The sequence below is a fragment of the Bos indicus x Bos taurus genome, chromosome 9, assembly GCF_003369695.1.
Source record: "Bos indicus x Bos taurus breed Angus x Brahman F1 hybrid chromosome 9, Bos_hybrid_MaternalHap_v2.0, whole genome shotgun sequence".
Classification (NCBI taxonomy): Eukaryota; Metazoa; Chordata; class Mammalia; order Artiodactyla; family Bovidae; genus Bos; species Bos indicus x Bos taurus.
In genome coordinates this window covers 39,111,435-39,135,119 of record NC_040084.1, presented here as the reverse complement: position 1 = coordinate 39,135,119, position 23,685 = coordinate 39,111,435, and the positions used below count along the sequence as shown (strand labels likewise).

The 23,685-nt window shown below is 34.5% G+C and overlaps 1 protein-coding gene across 6 annotated transcripts in view; it reads right to left on the bottom strand.

Annotated features, from left to right (window-relative positions):
• The window catches only part of REV3L (REV3 like, DNA directed polymerase zeta catalytic subunit), a 178,132-nt gene that overhangs the window by 75,018 nt on the left and 79,429 nt on the right, over positions 1–23,685 (bottom strand). For 4 of the 6 annotated variants that reach the window (XM_027551194.1, XM_027551200.1, XM_027551198.1 and 1 more), the window contains 7 exons: positions 17,928–18,022; positions 17,262–17,366; positions 16,193–16,277; positions 15,957–16,108; positions 8,353–8,472; positions 5,467–5,704; positions 5–147 (listed from right to left, as the gene is read on the bottom strand). In XM_027551194.1, coding sequence (XP_027406995.1) covers positions 5–147; positions 5,467–5,704; positions 8,353–8,472; positions 15,957–16,108; positions 16,193–16,277; positions 17,262–17,366; positions 17,928–18,022 — 938 coding nt within the window. The remainder of the gene's footprint in view (positions 1–4; positions 148–5,466; positions 5,705–8,352; positions 8,473–15,956; positions 16,109–16,192; positions 16,278–17,261; positions 17,367–17,927; positions 18,023–23,685) is intronic. The other 2 variants (XM_027551196.1, XM_027551197.1) reach the window with 2 other exon arrangements.

Below are 23,685 nucleotides of genomic sequence, written 5' to 3'. Positions count from 1 at the left end.
TTACCACTATTTTCATCTGCAGTTCCATCTAACTGAGGTATAGAAAGATTGGCTAGAAGCAAACTATTATTACTCCATTCCATTTCTTCTTCTGAAGATGAATCATCTTCTTCTGTTGAGCTTCTATGGGTATTTCTGCACAGTGATCTAGGGAATATTAAGATTCATCAGTGAGTATGAGTATTAGAAAAAAGCATCTCAGACTCAAATAATTTGCCTAATTTGACACTATAATAGTAAAACTGAACAAAGCAGATCTGAAAATTAAAACTAGAAGATACCACCATTCCTATATTCACAGCTCCACAATGTCTTGGATTACCATATCTAGTTATGTTCTTCCTTATATTGTCCCCTTTATCTTATCATTAAATATACACATATAACAGCTTAGGTGAGTACCTGGTAATTTGTAAAAAGGTGGCATTTTAGGATATTCTAAGAAGTCTCCATAGATACACAATTACTACATTATGATTGGAAAAAACAAATAAAAAGACAGGCAAGGGGTTATTCAGGTCAGGGATGAAAGAGAAGATAAAAGGGGTCAGACAGATAGGCTAGGAAGCAGTACAGGTATTGAGTCAATCCCAGCAGGAGCTGTAAAAGCATGGTTACTGAGGAATGCAGATGGACTGTGAAGTCCAGATGGATACTCCCCTTAAGTTCTATCTCCAACCAATTTACATTTTTCACTAGATCATAGCTTGATATTTTCCCTTCCATCTGGATGGGCAAACTTACTTTCTACCCACACCTTTTTCTTTCACTTGTCTTGAAAATATTACTTTATTATATGTAGAATAATTTTTTCATTAAACCTTTTCCAAATAAAAATTATTAATGGCTCAAACTGTTAATAACTTTCTTCCTATATTATACAAAAATTTTTCATTTCTTCCTTTGTCCTGTGTAGCCATATGTAGCATATCTATGCCATGTTCCACATGATAACTTTTAAAATATTTGAAGGGATTTTTATCATTTGTTTCATAATTCTTTTCTAATTAGAGTAAATATTATCTATTCTTTCCACTGTTCTTTAAAGTGATGGTGCTCACAAATCCTTCTAGTGTTCTTCTTCTTTCACTTTACTTTTTCAGTATGCTTAAAATTTGGTACTTGGGGCAGAATATAATATCCAATATACAAGCAGAAATTAAATGACTCCCATTCTAGATACTATACTTCTATCAATCTTTCTCTAATATACTTTTATAAATGTTCAAGATATTTTTCCAAGGTTAACCTCAGGGTGATTTTCACAGAAATGATCCAGTCAATGAATACACAAACATTAAATCATTATGGGATAAACGAGGCCTATTATTTTAAACATGTTGGCACTACTGGGAATAAGAAGATGGTGATTTTACAAGAATGTTACATATTTGAATGCGTATCTATTTAATATGGGCATGAAAATTTAAATAGCTAAACCAGATATAATCTAAGAAACTGTAGAAGAAATGCTAATAATAGATTGAAGGTAAGAATCAAAGGGACAATATCAAAATAAAACAATGAAAGAACAACAAAGACAAAAGAAAAACAAATGGAAATAAGAAAAATGCTTCATTGATGCCACATGATCAATCAAATAAAAATATCAAATAATTAACAAACTTTGCTGAAATATAAAAGAAGCAACCCAACTTATTACAGCAAGATTTCAATACATCAAATAAATACTATAATTATTTTACTAATAAAACCCAAAATCTGTCAGACTAATAAATGTTACCGCAGGTACATCTGGTAATCAATAATTAAATTCACTATTTTGGCAATCATACACTACAGATTTACTGTGCTCTTAATAAAGTACAATTTATGGCTTTCCCACAGAAACTGTTAAGTCTAGAATGAATTGTAGGTCTACCTAGTCTATATTTGTGAAACTGACTGACTGAACAAAAAAGCCTATGACCCTACACCTTATTAGGCATCATCTTTTCAGTTTCAAGATATTTTTGAATCTGTATTTTGTCATTCAATGAATTATCAATCTCCAATGTTTCTGACAATCTCAATTGAATCAAGCATGACATTTGGCACAAAGCAAGCATTTAAGTGGTTTTTGAATGCAAAATCATGCAAGTTCCCTATGAACCGATCTAATCAGTCACTACTACCATCCTTCTTATCTATAAGGATGTTATGTAGGACTTTGTTAAACATCTGGCTGAAATTAGACTCAGTCGACTATTCCATTTCCCTAAGTAACCATATTTTGAAAAGATATAAAGACAGTAGAGCATGAGTTGAACTCATAAAGGGTCTTTATATTTTCTGCTTCCCTTTGTAAATGCCCACGAAGTGTTCATTTAATAATCATAATTATCACTCCTATTACAGGGGAGCAGAACTAGAAACAAGACAACCAGTTAAAAAGTGGTTTGCTTTCCAGATAAATAATAACACTGCCCAAACTAGATAAGTTTAACAACAGATAGAGATGTACAGGAAGGCAAGTTAAATATGAGATTGAGGTCATATTTAAAATTTTGGAACATTTAAAGAGATTAAACCTAACTTTATTTTTATCATTATTGAGATATAATTGACACAAATGACTATGAATTTTTGATGCACAGCATAAAGGCTTGATTTACATACATTGTGAAATGATTACCACAATAGTTTTAGTTAATAGCCATCATCTCAAACTCATTCTATGAGGCCACCAGCACCATGATAAAAAACTAGACAAGGATACCATATAAAAAGAAAATTATAGGCTAGTATTACTAATAAAAATAGATTCAAAAATCCTCAACAAAATACTTACAAACTGACTCCAGCAATACACTGAGTACCATACACCATGTTCAAGTAGGATTTACCCCAGGAATGCAAGGATTTTTCAGTATTCGCAAGTCAATGTGATTACACCACATTAACAAATTGAAGAATAAAGACCATCTGATCATCTCAACAGATGCAGAAAAAGCTTTTGATAAAATTTAATATCCATTTATGATAGAAACTCTAGAAAATGGGCACAGAGGGAACATCATCAGTTCAGTCACTCAGTCATGTCCAACTCTTTGCCACCTCATGGACTGCAGCATGCCAGGCCTCCCTGTCCATCACCAACTCCCAGAAATTTACTCAAACTTATGTCCATTGAGTCGGTGATGCATCCAACCATCTCATTCTCTGTCGTTCCCTTCTCCTCCCACCTTCAATCTTTCCCAGCATCAGGGTCTTTTCAAATGACCCAGCTCTTTGCATCAGGTGGCCAAAGTTGTGGAGTTTCAGTTTCAGCATCAGTCCTTCCAATGAACACCCAGGACTGATCTCCTTTAGGATGGACTGGTTGGATCTCCTTGCAGTCCAAGGGACTCTCAAGAGTCTTCTCCAACACCACAGTTCAAAAGCATCAATTCTGCAGCACTCAGCTTTCTTTATAGTCCAACTCTCACATCCATACATGATTTCTGGAAAAAGCACAGCTTTGACTAGGCAGACCTTTGTTGGCAAAGTAATATCTCTGCTTTTTAATATGCTGTCCAGGTTCGTCATAACTTTTCTTCCAAGGAGCAAGTGTCTTTTAATTTCACGGCTGCAGTCACCATCTGTAGTGATTTTGGAGCCCGAAAAAATAGCCTGTCACTGTTTCCCCATCTGTTTGCCATGAAGTGATGGGACCGGATGCCATGATCTTCGTTTTCTGAAATGTTGAGCTTTAAGCCAACTTTTCACTCTCCTCTTTCACTTTCATCAAGAGGCTTTTGAGTTCCTCTTCACTTTCTGCCATAAGGGTGGTGTCACCTGCATATCTGCGGTTATTGATATTTCTCCTGGCAATCTTGATTCCAGCTTGTGTTTCATCTAGCCCAGTGTTTCTCATGATGTACTCTGCATATAAGTCAAATAAGCAGGGTGACAATATACAGCCTTGATGTACTCCTTTTCCTATTTGGAACCAGTCTGTTGTTCCATGTCCAGTTCTAACTGTTTGTCCTGATCTACATACAGATTTCCCAACAGGCAGGTCAGCTGGTCTGGTACTCCCATCTCTTTCAGAATTTTCCAAAGTTTGTTGTAGTTCAGAGGGAACATGCCTCAAAATAATACAAGCCATTCATGACAAAGCCACATCTAATATCATACTCAATGAGGAAAAGCTGAAAACATTTCCTCTAAGATCAGGAACAAGACAAGGATGCCCACGCTTGCCACTTTTATTCAACATAGTTTTGGAAGTCTCAGCCACAACAATCACAGAAGAAAAATAAAAGGAATTCATATTGCAAAAGAAGTAAAACTCAGTGTGTGCAGATGATGTGATGCTACATATAGAAAATCCTAGAGACACCACCAAAAACTACTAGAGCTCATCAATGAATATGGTAAAGCTGCTGGGTACAAAATTAATATAAAGAAATTCGTTGCATCTCTATACAACAAACAACAAAATATCAGAAAGTGGGCTTTCTTTTTTCAATTTCTGATATAAGGAGGCACTTCCATTTTGTCCCATTTAGGACACACATATTGATACTGTGTATATAAACAGATGATTTCTAAGTTAGGTGTATGGGGAGAGCATGAATTTAAGCAAGGTGGTCAAAAGATACAAACTTCCAGTTATAAACATGACTAGGCAATATAATGTACAACACAGTGACTATAGTTACCATTACTGTATGACATATATGAAAGTTAAGAGGGTAAATCATAACAGTTCAAATTACAAGGAAATAATCCCCCATTTCTTGTTTCGTTTCCTTTGTATTAGAGGATAATTGCTTTACAATATTGTGTTGGCCTCTGCCATACATCAACATGAATCACCCACAGGTAGACATATGTCCCCTCACTTCTGAACCCCCCTCCCATCTCCTATCTCATCCCACCCCTCCAGGTTGTCACAGAGCACTGGGTTGAGCTCCCTGTGTCACACAGCAAATTCCCACTTGCTATCTATTTTACATATGGCAATGTATATATTTCCATGTTATTCTCTCAATTCATCCCACTCTCTCCTTCCCCCACTGTGTCCACAAGTCTGTTCTCTATGTCTGCATCTCCACTGCTGCCCTCCAAATAGGTTCATCAGTGCCATCGTTGTACATTCCATATGCATATCCCCTATTTCTTTTTATTGTATCTATGAGATGATGGAAGTTAACTGAAACTACTGTGGTAGTCATTTCACAATATACATAAATCAAATCTTTACGCTGTACATCAAAAATTCATACAGTGATGTATGTCTTATACCTCAATAATAAAGGGGAAAAAGTTAGGTTTAATCTTTTTTAATGTACTAAAATTTCATTTCACTTGGAATATGAAGTTTATTCCACATTAGAAACAACGCATTATTTAAAAGAGTTTTAAGTCAATTTAGTTTATAAGGTGCTTTTTATTATGAATAATAGTAAGAATTTCTGATTAAAGAAAACTGATAATGACAGAAAGTTATTAAAGGAACTGAAATAACTAAAAAGTTACCTCTTTTTGGCACAATGTTCTTCAATATTGCTGTCCCACCTCTGAGACATTACCAAACTAAGCTCCATTTCTTCTTTTTCAATCTGTGGTTCATTTTCTTCATCATCACTATTTTGAGGATTTTTACTGTTTCCAAAGGAACGACACGGTGATGGCATCCTATTTCTTCCCCTGTGATAGCCGTCATTTTCCAAACCAGCAAGAAGATGTACCAGAGCCTCATCAGGACTACTGTCCACTACAAAACAAGTAAAGCATCACCAACAAATAACTTACACTTTCTAAATAATTCAGATCAATTATATATAAAACATTAAGAATCATATATGCTGGCACATGCTGAAATGCCACTGGTACAGAGATTTATGTATTGATATAGTTCTTCCATCCAAGTATGACCCTTGGACCACCTGTACTAGAATGATTTTGTGTCCTTATTAAGAAGAAAATTCTTAAGATACCATCTCACATTTATTGAATTAGAATTTCTGAGGCAAGGCTCAGGAATTTGCATGTTAACAAGCTGCTCAAGCTCTTACTGCTTAAGTAAGGCTGAGGAGCACTAAACGAAATATAATCACAAATGATTATAATAAATATAAAATATATAAGTATATGAATTAATGCTAAGTGAAACATGTCAACACCTTATCCCTCATTTGAGATTTATTTAGCTCATAGGATTACCAAACAAAACCTGTAATTGAAAAACACAGGAGAGCTTTGAAAGTGATTAATAGCATTACTTCCTGAAGACCACCACTGAGATATCACATCATATGCACTAGGTTTGATAAAATCAAAGACAGATAATAACAAATGTGACAATATGTGAAAAACTTGGAGCCCTCATATAGTGCTGGTCAAACTGTACAATGGTACAGCTGCTGTGAGGGAAAAAAAGTTTGGCAGTTTATTAAAATGTTAAACACAGAGTTACCAGGAGAGCCAATAATTCTATTCGTAGGTATATACCCAAAAGAAGTGAAAACATGTGTCCAAACGAACACCTATACATGAATAATCACAGCTGCATTACTCACAATAGACAAAAAAGTGGAAACAACTCAAAAATCTATCAACTGAAGGAAAGAGAAATGAAATATGGTTTATATCCATATGATGCAACATTATTCAGTAGTAAAAAGAAATGAAGCACTGATATACACCTCAACATGAAAACATATATTCCTTAAAAACATTATGCTTAGTGAAAAGAATACAGAAACAAAAGGTTATATGATTCCATTTATATGAAATGCCCAATATAGGTAAATCTAGCAAAAGAGAAAACAGATCAGAAGTTGCCAGAGGCTGAGAGGAGGGAAAAGAGAGAAGGGACTACAAATGGGCATGGGGTTTCTTTTTTAGAGTGATAAAAATGTTCTGTAATCAGATAGTGAAAATGATTGCATAACTACATGAAATGCTGAAAACCACTGAACTGTACAAGTTAGAAGGTTAGTTTTACAATATGTGAATTATATCCCATTAAAAGTTATTATCTAAAAAAATATCATAAAGAAGGAGGCTGTTCTAATCTAGTACACAACCTTTTTCTCTGTAAAATATAATATTTAGTAAATGGGAATATATTGTTTCTGTTTTTCTTTGCTGACAATGAAGAAACTAGTTCAATCATGCTACCAAATATAAGGCAAAATTGAAGATATTTGCCTATAGAGGCTATTTTGGCAAAAATCTATTTCTTAAACCTAGAATTGCAGTTTATTTTTCCTGACATACTTTTTAAAAAGTTAATATTAGCAAATGATTTATATATATTTGACTCAGATCTTTGACTAACATTGAGACTATTTTTTGCAACTTTAAATAAGTGAAAATTGTATCAGCTGGTGATACATTTTATTCACTTAGTATGAAGAAATAAGAATACACCTTTCTCTTTTTCAATTTCTTTAACTGTCTTTTTATAACTAAAATATAATTTAGGCATATAACATTTATTTACTCAGAGAAATAAAACATTTTATATTATAAACTTCAAATTAATTTTTAGATGTGGTCTTTGGATCATTTCTTCCTATATGTCATGTCATTCATTTAAAAAAGAAAAAAGTTACCTACCTTCATATAAAATGTTCTTGAAATATGACTGTGTACAGTAATTTTGATATTGTCCCTAGTCACTGAGTTAATCTTCCACTCAAATGAAAATGTAAATAACAGAGAGAGGATACTGTGGAGGGGTAGGATCACATTTGATGCTATACCTCATTTGATACAGTAAGAATGGAAAAACAAAGTAAGCAAGAAACATAAAATCGTTATACCGAGCAAAACAAGATGCAGGAGGTTCAATGATATTTCACTTTTTGCAATGAAAATTTAAAAACATTTCTGAAAAAGATATCAGTAATTTAGAGTAAATTACTGAAATGAAATCTAGTAAATGGCTTGTAACAGTAATGAAAATGCATTTATGGAAATGTAAAAGATACTCAGAAATGACTGTTATGTCCTATGCTAGTCAAGAATTAATAGCTTGAAAGGTATTGTCCAGGGAAATTTCTGAGACTTATTAACAAAGAATCAATCATGGTATTTTATTAATGTACTTAACTTTGAAGAATTTTAATTCAAAATAAACACATTTCCTCTTAAAGCAATACAGTTCTCTTTCAACCAAAGTGAAGTTAAGAAAAAGAGAGTTATTTTCTTTTCCAACTATTTAACAGAAAAAGCTGTATGGAAAACAAAAAAAGAAACTATACTTCTCTTAATGCAAGATTTCCTTCTTATACTGAGTAAGAATTTATTCAACATGCAACTTTAACCTCTTCAAATAAAAGAAAAAATACTACCTGATATATGCACTTTTGTTGATTTAACATACTGAAAATTTATGACAGAATAGTTGCTTACAGAAAACTCGTGACTCACTCAGTCTTTGGGTCAAAGGCTGAAAAGTCTGACTGTTTTCCATGAGGTTCAAAATTGCTTCTTCATTAATAAGAGCTTCCTCCACTTTGGGTCTAGTGTGACCTTAAAAGGACAAAAATACAAAAACATTAAAGTAAATGACCTAAATCTGAAGCTGCTTACAATTTGTTTAAATTAGAAAACATTACAATGTAAACCTACTTAAAATTTTGAAGTATTAGTGATATATGTTAAATAAAATATAATAAACTTAATGAAAGCCACAGGAAACCTAACCAGTCACACAGGAAAAAAAAAAACCCTGAAACTGTGATCACTAAATGTTTACAATCTCTTCACTAAATCAAGTACCTAGTTTGTACAGTTATATTACCCTGATAAAGTCACTGTACATTAAAATCTGTAAAACAAGTTCTTAGAGGGAAGTTCATAGTGATATAGGCCTTCTTTTTAAGGAAAAAAAAAAAGTTGAAATAAGCAATCTAATCCACCACCTAAAAGAACTGCAAAAAGAAGAACAAACAAAACCTAAAGTCAGCAGAAGGAAGGAGGTAATAAAGATCAGGGAGGGAATAAATAAAGAGAGATTCAAAAAACTAGAAAAAAAAAAAAAATCAATGAAACTAACAGCTGGTTCTTTGAAAGGGTAAACAAAATTGACAAACCTCTGGCCAGGCTCACCAAGAAAAAAAGAGAGAAGATCCAAATAAAATAAGAAATCAAAGAGGAGAAATCACAACTGATACCACAGAAATACAAAAAACCGTAAGACAATACCACAAACAATTAGACAACCTAGAAGAAATGGATAACTTTGTAGAAACATACAGCTCTCCAAAACTGAATCTAGAAGGAATACATCTTGAACAGACCAACCAATCACTAGACTGAAACAGAATCTGTAATTACAAAAAAAAAAAAAAACTCCTTACAAACAAAAGTCCGGAACCAGATGGTTGCACAGGCAAATTCTACCAACCATACGAAGAAGAACTTATACTAATTTTTCTCAAACTCTTCCAGAAGACTGAAGAGGAAGGAACACTTCCAAAGATAGGCTATGAAGCCACCACTACCCTGATGCCAAAACCAGACAAAGACACTACAAAAAAACAAAAATTATGGGCAGTATCTTTGATGAATATTGGTATAAAAATTTTCAACAAAATATGAGAAAACTGAATCCAACAACACTTTAAAATGATCATATACCATGAACAATTAAGATTCATCCCAGAGTCAAAAGGATGGTTCAACATACATAAATCAATCAATGTGATCTACCACATCAAAACACAAGAAAAGACAATAACCATATGATCATTTCAATAGATGCAGAAAAAAGTATCTGATAAAATTCAACATCTTTCATGATTAAAACCCTTACAAAAGTGAGTAAAGAGGAAAACATATCTTAACATACTAAAAGCTATCTATGACACATACACAGCCAATATAACATTCAATGGTGAAAAGCTGAAAGCCTTCCACCTAAAATTTGGAACAAGACAAGGATGTAGACCCTCACTTCCCTTCAACACAGTATTGGAAGTTCTAGCAACACCAATCAGACAATAAAAAGAAAAGGTATTCAAATCGGTAGGAAGAGGTAAAACTGTCATATGTAGATGGTATGACATGATATATAGAAAACCCTAGACTCTACACACAAACTACAAGAACTAATAAAACACAGCAAGGTAGGAGGATACAAGATTAACATACAGAAACTGCTTGCATTTCTTTACACTAACAATAAAATATCAGAAAGAGATCGTAAACAAATGTCCCTTTTAAGGTCAGATTAAAAAGTAAAATACTTAGGAATAAACCTCACCAAGGAGGTGAAAGATTTATATGCTGAAAACTATAAAACATTAATAAAGGAAACTGAAGATAAATTAAAGAAATGGGAAGATATTCCATGCTCTTGGATTACAAAAATTAAATCTGTTAAAATGGCCATGCTGCCCAAAGCAATCAATATATTTAATGCAATACCTATCAAAATACCCATGACTTTTTCTCAGAACCAGAATAAGCCTAAAATTTATACTTTGGATATAGATTCTGGATCTCCTAAAAGATCCAGAATTGCCAAAGCAATCCTGAAGAAAAAAAAAAGCAGGAGGTATAACTCACCCAGACTTCAGACAATCTACAGTAATCAAAACAGCATGATATTGGCACAAGAACAGACATATGGATTAATGAAACAGAATACAGAGCTCAGAAATAAACCCACACACGTTTCCCCACAGGGACCACTCTGTTCCCCACCTGGACTACTCTGTTCCCCACGCGCATTCTATTTTTCTGCCCTTGATATTCAGACTTGAAAATCAATGTTTTCAACCCAGGACATAGCTAGAGTGTTTAATCAAGACGAAAGAACAAAGAAGAAAACTACAAAAAAACAGGTCATCCCAAAGCAAAAAAACAAAAAACCCCTAAACTGAGATCAGTGAAAACAAAGCAGGTTTTAAAACTAATTACAAAATAGATAAGACTGGCAAGAATGATCACAACAAAACAGAGAAAGAGTAAATAAATTACATTAGAAATAAAAGGGGAAGTGCCAAAGGTAAAAGAGACATATTAAAGGAACACTGTGAGCAACTTTATACCAAAAATATGAAAAACTCAGATTAAATGGGTAGTTTCTTAGGAAAAATATGATATAAACTCTGATTCAAACAGAAATAAAAAACCTGAGTAAACCTGTAACAATTAAGGAAGATAAATTAATAGTTTAAAATCTACACCCTTTATATCCCCCATGGATTCCAGGCTCCTCTGTCCATGGAATCCTCCAGGCAAGAATACAGGAGTGTAGCCATCCCCTCTCCAGGGGATCTTCCTGACCCGGGGATCAAACCTGGGTCTGATCCTTTGCAGGCAGATTCTTTACCATCTGAGCCACAAGGGAAGCCCTTACTACCCTCACCCTCACATAAAAATCAAGCCACAAAAAAACCTGTTTAAGTCTGAATGGTTTTACAGATGAGATATATCAAATCTCTAAAAATAGACTATATCAATCCAATAAAAATTCTTGAAAGGAGAGGTGAAAAATAGGAAAAGCTCTACAATGCATTTAATGGGGTTAAAGTATGAATGCTTCTCAATTCCTGGAAGAAAAAAAAAACCCTAAACAAAATTATTAGCAAAGTAAACACAGCAATGCTTAAAAACACACACATTATGACAAACAAGGATTTGTTTCAGGAGTGCAAGGACAGTTTAACATTAGATACGTTATTAATGTGACTACCATATTAACAGAGTAAAAGAGAAAAACTGATTATGTCAATAAATTCAGAAAGAAAAACTTGGTAAAACTTAATATCCATTCTTGCTTTTAAAAACTCAAATTTTCCTTAGCAAGCAAGAAATAGAAGATTTAATTGCTATTTAATAAACTGATTAAAATTTATCTACCAATGCTGCTGCTGCTAAGTCTCTTCAGTCGTGTCCAACTCTGTGCGACCCCATAGATGGCAGCCCACCAGGCTCCCCCGTCCCTGGAATTCTCCAGACAAGAACACTGGAGTGGGTTGCCATTTCCTTCTCCAATGCATGAAAGTGAAAAATGAAAGTGAAGTCGCTCAGTCGTGTCCGACTCTTCGCGACCCCATGGACTGTAGCCCACCAGGCTCCTCCATCCATGGGATTTTCCAGGCAGGAGTACTGGAGTGGGGTGCCATTGCCTTCTCCGTATCTACCAATATCCTGTAGTAAATTTCATAATTAATGATGAAATACAAAAACATTCCCTTTTAAGCCAGGAAGAACACTTTTATGATTTCTACTTAACATTATTGTAGAGTTCTTAAGCAGTGCATTAAAACATTAAAAAAATATAAGGATGGGAAGGGAAGTAAAAATTATTTTCTGATAATGACTCTACACAGAAAATCCAATGAAACAGATATAAATCATCAACACTAATAAAAGTTGTTGGATATAAGACTGACACACAAGGTCAGTGAAGATCCTAATATCAGCAATTAGAAGATGTAATTTTTGAAAGATAAATTTACAACAGCAACAATTATGAGGCACCTGGCGTATATCTAACAAAAGATATTAAATATTTTTACAAAAAAACCCACAAAGCTTTACTTACAGACAAGGAAGAAGACCAAATAAACTGAGAAATATATCATGCTCATAAATGAGATAATTTGGTATATAGAAAGATTTAAAATATTTCTAAATCGGTCTATATATTCAATAATTTTCCAATAAAATCTCAACAAAGTTCTCTTCAGAAACAAGACAATCTGATCTTATAATTAACATGGGAGAACTTTTTAAAAGATCCAAGAGTCATTAAGACAATTTTGAAGCTATTCAGAGATCTGCCCCTGATATATACCCATACTTACAAAGCAACAGTAATTAGAACAGTATGATATTAACATGGGAGAACACAACTGAGGTTGGGGAATTCAGTGAAAACAATTTTTTTTTCAATAAATGTGTTGGAACAACTAGCTCTTTATACCTAGAAAAAACAGATACAGTAAGATCCTTACTATGTACACAAGTAAAATGCAGGACGAATTGAAGACCTACATGTGGAAAACCAACTGTAAGCACACATAAACCTTAAGGATGAAAATTTTCATTACAGCGGGATAGGAAATAACATGTAAATCAGGTACCAAAACCAAACAGTAAAGGAAAAAAATTCTTAAATATAATGCTAGAAAGACATACAAAACACTCTTTTTAAAAAAGGGAAGAAAATGGGAAAAAAGACCAAAAATAAAGTTCAAGTCTGCTGCTGCTGCTGCTAAGTCACTTCAGTCGTGTCCGACTCCATGTGACCCCAGAGACGGCAGCCCACCAGGCTCCACCATCCCTGCGATTCTCCCGACAAGAACACTGGAGTGCGTTGCCATTTCCTTCTCCAATGCATAAAAGTGAAAAGTGAAAGTGAAGTCGCTCAGAAAATATCTCTACAATAAATATAACTAACAAGGGCTTGATATCTAGAAAACACAAGGAATTTCTACACATTAGTAAGAAATGTACATTAGTAAGAAAACGATTGATGCAATAGAAAATGAGCAAAGAACATGAATAAGCAATTCTCAGATAGAAAGACCCAAATGCTTATAAATACCAGTAATCAGGAAATGCAGATTCTGAAGAATGAGAATGGCAAAAAATGTTTGCATCTCACACTATCAAATATTGTTGAGGATGTAGGGAAGTAAAAGCTCTAACATTCTGTGGGAATATAAACTTAGGTATAATCATTTCATAGAGCAATTCTGTAATAAAATGTGACAGTTTTATTGTTAACATACCTCAAAATCTGAAAAACTGAGCACTAAAATGGAGCTTATAAGGAAAATTAAACGGTAAGACAAAATTTATGCAACTCTGTAATGAGAATACTAACAAAATCAATAATTGGTACCCCAGGAAATAAACTGCTCAGTCAGGCAGGCAGCTCAGTGTGGCTGGAAGCTGTCATAGTAGATATTAAAAATGCACAGGAAATAGTAGTATGGAAATTCTGGGTACATTTTGATTAGGATGGGGCTAGAAGATGCTAAGACAAAGCAAATCAAAGTAGAGCTCTGATCCAAAAGGCTGCCATTAAAGTACTTGGGAGAGGGTGTAACTTGTTCTGAGTCAGAGGGCACAACGCCAAGATGCAACTCTTAGGGAAGGAGGAAGCCCTAGGTGGCTGTAGGTGCTCATTTCTAGCTGCTTTTTAATACAGTCAAGAGTGCCTCTGCTGCCCATGCAGCAGTGAAAAGAGGGCTTTTCCTTTCCTGCTGAAGGTTGGTAATTCTACTCCTGCTATTCTGACTCCCCTGCCTAGAAAAACTGTATGCATAAAAAACAACTTCTGAATAAAACTTTCATTACACTCTTAACTACCAACCATGTAAAAACTAACTTCATTATAGAAACCCTGACAGAATAGATGCTATCTAAGGCAGAGTTTCAGAGATGGCAATGGCACCCCACTCCAGTACTCTTGCCTGGAAAATCCCATGGATGGAGGAGCCTGGTGGGCTGCAGTCCATGGGGTCGCTAAGAGTCGCACACGACTGAGTGACTTCACTTTCACTTTTTCACTTTCATGCATTGGAGAAGGAAATGGCAACCCACTCCAGTTTTCTTGCCTGGAGAATCCCAGGGGCAGGAGAGCCTGGTGGGCTGACGTCTATGGGGTCACGCAGAGTTGGACACGACTGAAGTGACTTAACAGTAACAGCAAGGTAGAGTTTAATAATACATACACCCTAAGACTTGGCAAATTATACTTTTATATGTTTTCTGTAGAGAAACTCCTGCACATGGCCACAAGGTGACAGATGTGACACTGCTAACCATAGTGCAAAAGTGAAAACCATCTAAGAGTTGTAGAGAATCAAATAAACTTGTTTAGTCTTACAAAAGAATGCTAATCAGCAGCTAAAATAAGTGACCTACAAACATGTAAGAAAGAGAACAGATTTCAAAGTTATTACTGCTGACACAAAAGATACTCAACATCATTATTAATGAGGGAAATGATAATTAAACCATAATTAGATGCCATTTCACACATACTAGGATGGCTATATAAAAAAAGACAGATAATAACAAGTGTTAGTGAGAATGTAAGGTCTCTGGAACCCTCATATACTGCTGATGGGAATTTAAAAGTGCAGCACCTAGGAAAACAGTTTGGCCATTTATTAAAAATTAAACACAAATTTATCAAATGACCCAGCAATTCTCTTCCTTGATATCCACTCAAGAAAAATGAAAATATATATCCACACAAAGACATAAACGTTCAGAACAGCATTATTCTTAAGGGCCCAAAAGTGAAAAGAACTCAAATATTCATCACCTAATGAATGAATCAATAAAATATATTGGTACAAGGCAATAATACTATTAGGCGATAAAACAGAATGAAATACTGATAGAGATCTACAGTATGGAAAAAAACGAAAAATATTATGCTAAGTAAAAAAGTACAAAAGATCACATATTTTATGACTTCATTTACATGATTTACCCAGGAAAGATAAATCTTGAGAGACAAGAAAACAGCTTAGTGGTTACTTAGGGTTGGAGTCTTTTGAGGTGAAGGAACTGTTCTAAAACTGAATTATGGAGATGTCAGTACAACTCTGTAAATTTACCATAAATTACTGGATTATATACACTTGAAATGAGTGAATTTTATGTCATGTAAATTATACCTCAATTAAATAGTTAAAAAATATAATGTTGAATGGAAAATGCAAATTGCTTAATCTATGCTAAGAAGGACACCATTTATGTAAAATTTAAAACCTAAAATAATAGTATTTGTTGTGGACATACTTATGTAAGAACACATAAAATCATACATGGTTTAACAATATGTATCAACTTTAGAATGATGCTTACCTTTAGAGATTAAGAAAAGGTAAAGGAATGAGAGAGGTTTTTGCTACATCAATGATATTTAGTTCTTAGGGAAAAAAATGAGCTAACTCAACTAAATACTAATATCTCAGTGCTAGATACACAGGATGTATATAATGGTATTTTCTGTATGTTTGCAGGAAAACCCTTACCTTTGCTCAACTCTGAATCTTTGTGGACTTCTACCATATTAGCTGGTGTACACGGAAGAATTTCATGAGACAGAACCTCAGAGTGCAATGTTAATTCAGCAGAGAACTCCTGGGATCCATCGCTGTAGTCCACAGATCCTGATAATGTTCTGCTTAATTAAAACACATCCTTTATAAAAAACTACATAACAAAGCAATAAAATTAGTTCTGAGATCTATAATAAATAACCACTTACACAGAAAAATTGTTCTCTTTGAGAATTTCCTGAAGTCTCTTCTGAAATTTTTTTTCACTTTCTGTTGCTGGCACAAACCTGCGATCTTTGAATTTTAAAAGTTCATTAAAAAATGTAGACAGCAAACGAATGAAATAGTTACCTTTTTCCTAGAGTACCTTTAAAATGGTAGCAATTTCCTATATTTGACACATATAACACCACCTAAAAACAGTCCTATTACATAAATCAAACAAAAAGGAAATGGTTGTTACTGAAGCTATAAAATTAAGCACTTAAAGTCATTTCAAGATTAAGTTCTATAAATTAAAAACAAAAACATTATTTTCTATCTAAAAATGTTATCATACACCATGAACCTAGAAATTTTTCCTTTATAAAATATTTCTATTTTAAAAGGCATAAAAGGCATTCAAAATTTATCAAAGGATTTTTAGTGTCCATGAGATTATAACACAAATTTTAATTGGACTTCAGTGTATGCTTACTACTGTATTTCAAATACATTTGCCTTTTAAACTGTCTTCTCTTCTTTTACTTTTATTTAATAATTTGTTGTATCCATGGCATTTAAAAAATTTCTTCCAATTCTTTTTGAATGTATCAAAGTTTAGTAACAAATCAAATGAGTATTTTCTTCAGAGATGTACAAGTTAATCAAAGTCAGAATTTATGACATACCCAGAGAAATAATTTGGGGACAGAATTTCATGGGTTACATTTTCAAAGCTTAATGAACTAAACAGTGTTTCTAAGTTGGGATTCATGCTTTTCTGTAAGTATTCTATAGCTCATTCGGAAATGCCAAGATTAAAACACACTAGAGAATGAAAAAGGAGAAAAGGATAGAATGAAAACCAAGGCCAATGAAGATGTCAATTTCTTATGAGAGACAATGAGTGACACTTTCGATGTGAAGAATAATGAGAATAGGAAGAAAAATATGTAGAGAATTTAAATGTAGTTTGAAAAGCAAAATCTAATGTCAAGGTAAAAATTCAATGGCTTGTACTTTTTCATTAAAATATCCAGCTAAAAAAGTATCATCAGAGTATTATTAGGCTTGTACCTTGTGATTCAGGTTGACTTATTTGAGAAGTTTCATTTCTATTTCTTCGCCGTTGCTTTTCATCTTCCCATATGGCCTGTAGACCAGGGTTTCCACCAATTTGAGCTGTAATCACAATAATACTTCAATACAACAAGGGTCAAAGTGAAAATTACTTGCTTAAAAAAAAGAGAAATCCATACATTAAAAAAAAATAAATGTTGCCCTTAAGAAAAACAATTACCTACTCTGTGTAATAAAATAAATTATCCCAACCTACATTTACTATATTACTCCCTTTTAAGTTTCCTTACTAGTTCCCTAAAACCCCAGCAAGAGAATAAGATTCAAACATTTGATGATAGTCAACAGACCCAAAAGTCCCCTCCCTGGTACATAATCTGAAATAAAAAAACTAGCAGGCAGAGCATAGTAAATTCTTTTATAATGGCTAATTTATTTATTTAGTGTCACACTTACTTTATGTTTATACAAACAAACTCCTATGAATGAAGCATAAATGAAAAATGACTATCTCATCAGGGAACAGGAAAAAAAATCTTCATAATATTTTACATTTTCCTTTAATTTCACTTCCCTAGTGATATTTTCTTCCATACTTTTTCCATTCTTTGGTCATGGATTTTTAAAAATAAAAATATACACTAAGAATAACTGTGTATATACCTTCAATGTCCAACCGATTTAAGATATCAGCAGCTACAGCATCCACTTCTAATTCACAAGTACTCTGTGGTTCAACACCTTCCAGTATTAAAGAGCTGTATTAAAGAAGTATCAAAAGACACAATAATTACGTAAGAGAACATTTTCTTAAGATTTTTCTTAAATGATTTTTCATGTTTAAGGGGTAACCAGAAAGCCAGTGATATTTATCAATTGATAAGTCTACAGAGATCTTTTTGGGATCATTTTACATACTTTGGTTCATTATATTTTATATAAAAGGAATGTACAGGGCTTCCCTGGTAGCTCAGTGGTAAAGAATCTGCCTGCGGAGACACGAGTTCAATCCCTGCTCTGGGAAGATCCCACATGCTGTGGGGCAACTAAGCCCGTGCACCACAACTACTGAGCCTGTGCTCTAGAGCCTGGGAGCCGCAACTGCTGAGCCCACACGCCCTAGAGCCTGCGCTCCTCAACAAGAGAAGCCACTGCAATGAGAAGCTGTAACTGGAGAGTAGCCCTAGCTGTCTGCAACTAGAGATAGCCCGTGAAACAACAATGACCCAGCACAGCCAAAAATAAACAATACATAAATACATAAAATTATATAAATATATAAAAGGGAATATACAATGTTTCAGCATGTGGGTCATATCCAGAGCGAGCTGGGTTAAGACAACAGAGAGATAAGAGAGGGGACTCATCAAAAACCATACACATATGCATTTACTTGCCCAGAGGCATCTATCTCGGCAATTATTAAAAGATGGCTTTTAAAAATTAAAAAGGATGGTTTTTAAAAATTAGGAAGAAATATATACCAAGAGTTGAGGGGAAATAAACATATTGAAAAGTGGGCAAGTGATATTGCTCTCTCTGCCTTCAATGACTACTACTGAGCTAGGGAATACTTTTAAAACTTTCCATAACATGACAACTGTAAAACCACCCATGTCCAGTATTGGGATCATAGCTAGGAAAAGAGGTGATACCATAAGGTCATGTTTTAAGAGAACTGTATTAACAAAACTCATTCTCCATTGTCCATACCTAAGAAATAAGTTTATTTTTAAAAATTTATTTTTTATTTGAAGGATAATTGCTTTACAGAAGTCTGTTGTTTTCTGTCAAACCTCCACATGAATCAGCCATAGGTATAAATTTTGATGGATCATAAGCAATTGTTAAAACAAAGAATTTTTATAATTTATCTGTACACACAGATAGATACAGATATACAGACACAACACACATATATCTTTCTACCACTGAGGAGGGACATTCGTCAAACTATCACAGTATATCCATCTCTCTAACTTTCAGAAAAAGTAATTCGCAATACAGCTTGTCTAATTTAACAAACTAAGTTATTCCATGAAATAAAGTATCAGATAAAATAGTTTTGGCCAATAGTTTTCTCCTTTATACTAAAATGTTTCAGAATTTTGAAAGAATTATATTATAAATTTCAAGGGTGAATTTTCCAGTAGATGATTTGTGACAAAGGGAGGAAATATTTAAAAATGCAATTTCACAGTAGAAACTTACAATTATTTCCTGCCCTTATTAAAAACTACTTCAGACATTCAGAATAGGAGGTGTTACTAGGAAAAGGATATTGTTGCCGTTCAGTGCTCACATCTGTCCGACTCTTGCGACCCCATGAACTGAAGCAAGCCAGGCTTCCCTACCCTTCACCCTCCCCTGTGAATGAGTTTGCTCAAACTCATTGAGTTGGTGATGCCATCCAACCATCTCGTCCTCTGTCACCCCTTTCTCCTCCTGCTCTTAATTTTTTCCCAGCATCAGGGTCTTTCCCAATGACTTGGCTCTTCCCATCAGGTGGTGAGAGTACTGGAGCTTCACCTTCAGCAGCAGTCCTTTCAATGAATATTCAGGGTTGATTTTCTTTAGGATTGACTGGTTTGACCTCCTTGCAGTCCAAGGGACTCTCAAGAGTCTTCTCACAGTTCGAAGGCATCAATTCTTCAGCGCTCAGCCTTTTTTATTGTCCAGCTGTCACATCCATACATGACTAAGCTTCCCTGGTGGCTCAGACGGTAAAGAATTTGCCTGAAATGTGGGAGACCTGGATTCGATTCCTAGGCTGGGAAGAACCTCTGGAGAAAGGCATGGCAACCCACTCCAGTATTCTTACCTGGAGAACCCCTATGGACAGAGGAACCTGGTGGGCTAGTCCATGGAGTCGCAAAGAGGTGGACACGACTGAGTAATGAAGCACACCATGTATGGATGGACCTTTGTAGGCGAAGTAATGTCTCTGTTTTTTAATACTCGTCTACGTTTGTCATTGCTTTTCTTCCAAGGAGCAAGAATCTTTTAATTTTATGGCTGCAGTCTCTGTCCACAGTGATTTTGGAGCCCAAGAAAATAAAGTCTGTCACTGTTTCCATTGCTTCCCCATTTATTTGCCATGAGGTGATGGGAATGAATGCCATTTGTTTATATAATGTTGAGTTTTAGGCCAGCTTTTTCACTCTCCTCTTTTACCTTCATCAAGAGGCTCTTTAATTCTTCTTCGCTTTCTGCCATAAAAGTGGTATCATATGCATATCTGATGTTATTGATATTTCTCCCCACAATCTTGATTTCAGCTTGTGCTTCATCCAGCCCAGCATTTCACATGATGTACTCTGCATATAAGTTAAATAAGCAGGGTGACAATATACAGCCTTGATGTGCTCCTTTCCCAATGTGGAACTAGTTCATTGTTCATGTCCGATTCTAACTGTTGCTTCTTGACCTGCATGAAGGTTTCACAGGAGGCAGGTCAGGTGGTCTGGTATTTCCATCTCTTTAAGAATTTTCCACAGTTTGTTGTAATCTACACAGTCAAAAGCTTTAGCATAGTCAATGAAGCAAAAGTAGATGTTTTCCTGGAATTCTCTAGCTTTTTCTATCATTCAATGGATGTTGGCAATTTGATCTCTGGTTCCTCTGCCTTTTCTAAATCCAGCTTGAACATCTGGAAGTTCTTGGTTCACATACTGTTGAGACCTAGCTTGAAGGATTTTGAGCATTACTTTGCTATTATGTGAATTGCATGCAATTGTGCAGTAGTTTGAACATTCTTTGGCATGGCCCTTCTTTAGGAATGGAATGAAAACTGACCTTTTCCAAACCTGTGGCCACTGCTGAGTTTTCCAAATTTGCTAGCATAGTGAGTACAGCACTTTAACAGCATCATCTTTTAGGAAGTAGTTTTCAGAAATTAAAAAACTCCTTTCAGTAAATAGAAAAAAAACCTAGAGGGGTAGGATATGATGGGAGGTGAGCAGGAGGTTGAAGAGGGAGGGGACATATGTTTAACTATGGCTGATTCATGTTTATATGTGGAAGAGACCAAATACAATATTGTAAAGCAATAATTCTCCAATTAGAAATAATTTTTAAAAAACTAAAATAAATTTGAGCCTGCAAATATATGTAGGTCATTCATTTTAATTATGAAAGGTAGTTAAGCAATACAATGGTAATTAGGCAACTGTACCTCTCTGAATATTTCTATTCACAGCTTAACACAATATACCCACAAATTACAGTCACTGAGGGTAGAGCTCAGACATCTGTAATTTTAAAAAATCTCTTCAGATCATTCTGATGGGCAGCCAGGTTGAGATTACTGCAGTAGATTCGACCTTTGTGAATTCAACACCCTGGCAAATGACTGAAGGTCCATGATATGTAGTAATTTACAATGAGCCAGCAGGGCTTCCCTGGTGGCTCAGTGGAAAAGAACCCGCCTGCCAATGCAGGAGATGTGGGTTCAATCCCTGGGTCAGGAAAATCCCCTGGAGAAGGAAATGGCAACCCACACCAGTATTCTCACATGGGAAATCCTATGGACACAAGAGCCTCATGGGCTACAGTCCATAGGGTTGCAAGAGTTGGACACGACTTAGCAACACCACCACCACCACAGCAGGTAAGGTTAGTAGACTTGCAAACTCAGCACTTTCATCTCATTGAGTTTGTTGCTATTTGTTTCAGCCCTTGAAATAATATTGTGAAATTATTCAGATACTATTATCAATATTATTATTCAACATAATATTGTAAAATATTGTGAAATTGTGGAATTTCAGCCCTTGAAATTCCTTGTGAGGAATATAAAACATTTTGGGTTTAAAAAAAAAAAAAGGTACCCAGAGGAAGGTGCTCACATGGGGGTAAAAATGAGACTAAAAAAATTTAAGAGTACTGATTTGGCAAAAATGTTTATGACGTTTTATTATTTGTATTTGATGAAATGATAGATTTTCATGTTTAATACAAGAAGCCTAAAAGTATGGGACAAAAATGTAGGTTGTAGCTAACCTACATTTATTATAAATTCTAGTTCTGAATACCTTGTCTAATTTCACTAGTTTACCATTTCATATCTTTGCTCTGTACTGTACTGTGCTCAGTCATTTCCAACTCTCTGTGACCCCATGGACTACAGCTCACCAGGTTCCTCTGTCCATGGGATTTTCCAGGCAAGAACTAGAGTGGGTTGTCATTTCCTTCTCCAGGGGATATTTTTAACCCAGGGATCGAACCTGTGTCTCCTGCACCAGCAGGCAGATTCTTTACCACCGAGCCACCAGGGAAGTTCATCTATGCTTTTAAAAGTAATAATTCAAATTTTTCATTATAATACACAGAGTTTCTTTAAACTAACTCCTAACCAGTGAAGCTTTACTATATAGTCTTATGACCTAACCAGAAAGATGCTTGCTGAAAAAGGCTTTCAATACAAATAAACCTTGATTTGAGTTGATTGTGCAAAAAACAACTTACGAAATATAGAACTTTGAAAACCAAGGGATCTAGTGAGTAGGTCAAATCCCTGGGTTAAGCTTATTTGTTCCAATTTCAGAGAGATAGAGGAACTATATCACAGGTACAAAAACGAGACAGAAAACAGTCTGTCGGTCACTTTGTTCTGGATTAATTAGAACTTGAATTTGATGCATTAAATAACACTCTCTCTAAAATTAATACCAATTCAACACAATTATAAAAACAATTCTGCTGTATCTGAGGACTCTAGAAGTACATATGTATGTATACGTGTATGACTTTACCAAAAAGTCCTGACATTTGCTAACTGAATCCAGAGGTAAGGCAAGTCACTGCCCACTTGGAAGGTTTTGAAGTCTCATTCTGGCGTAATATTAGTTATAAATCAACATACTTCTATCATTATTTAATGAGAGTCTTAATGTCAGGTCTTAAAAAGCCAAAGCAATTCTATAATATGGAAATTCTGTGAAGAACATATTAGTATCTTAAACTATATAAATTAAGCTCTAAACAAATACACTTACGGCAGCTTATCTTCAACCAATTAATAAATTCACATTTTATCATTAAATAAAAAGTCATTTAACTGAATACTTCTACTTTGCATCCTTCATTAAAAAAAGAAAAAAGCAAAAAAAAAAACACTTAAAACTTATCAGGTGACATATAAGTAGTGAAAAAGAAGACACCACACCACCCCATCAATACCCAAAGAATCAAGAAAGCTTGGGCAACAACTTTTTGGTATAAAACAAAAATCCTCTACTTCTATGTAGATTAAGATATTATGATAATTTTTATAGGTACTGATTATATATCTACTTTATAGTAGGGAAATCTAAGCCTTTAGAATATCTTACCCTCTCCAAGAGTCTAATAAATACTAAATAGTCAAAAGAAATCACAAACTGTATTATTCACATACACTACAATAACCCACTTTTTTTCT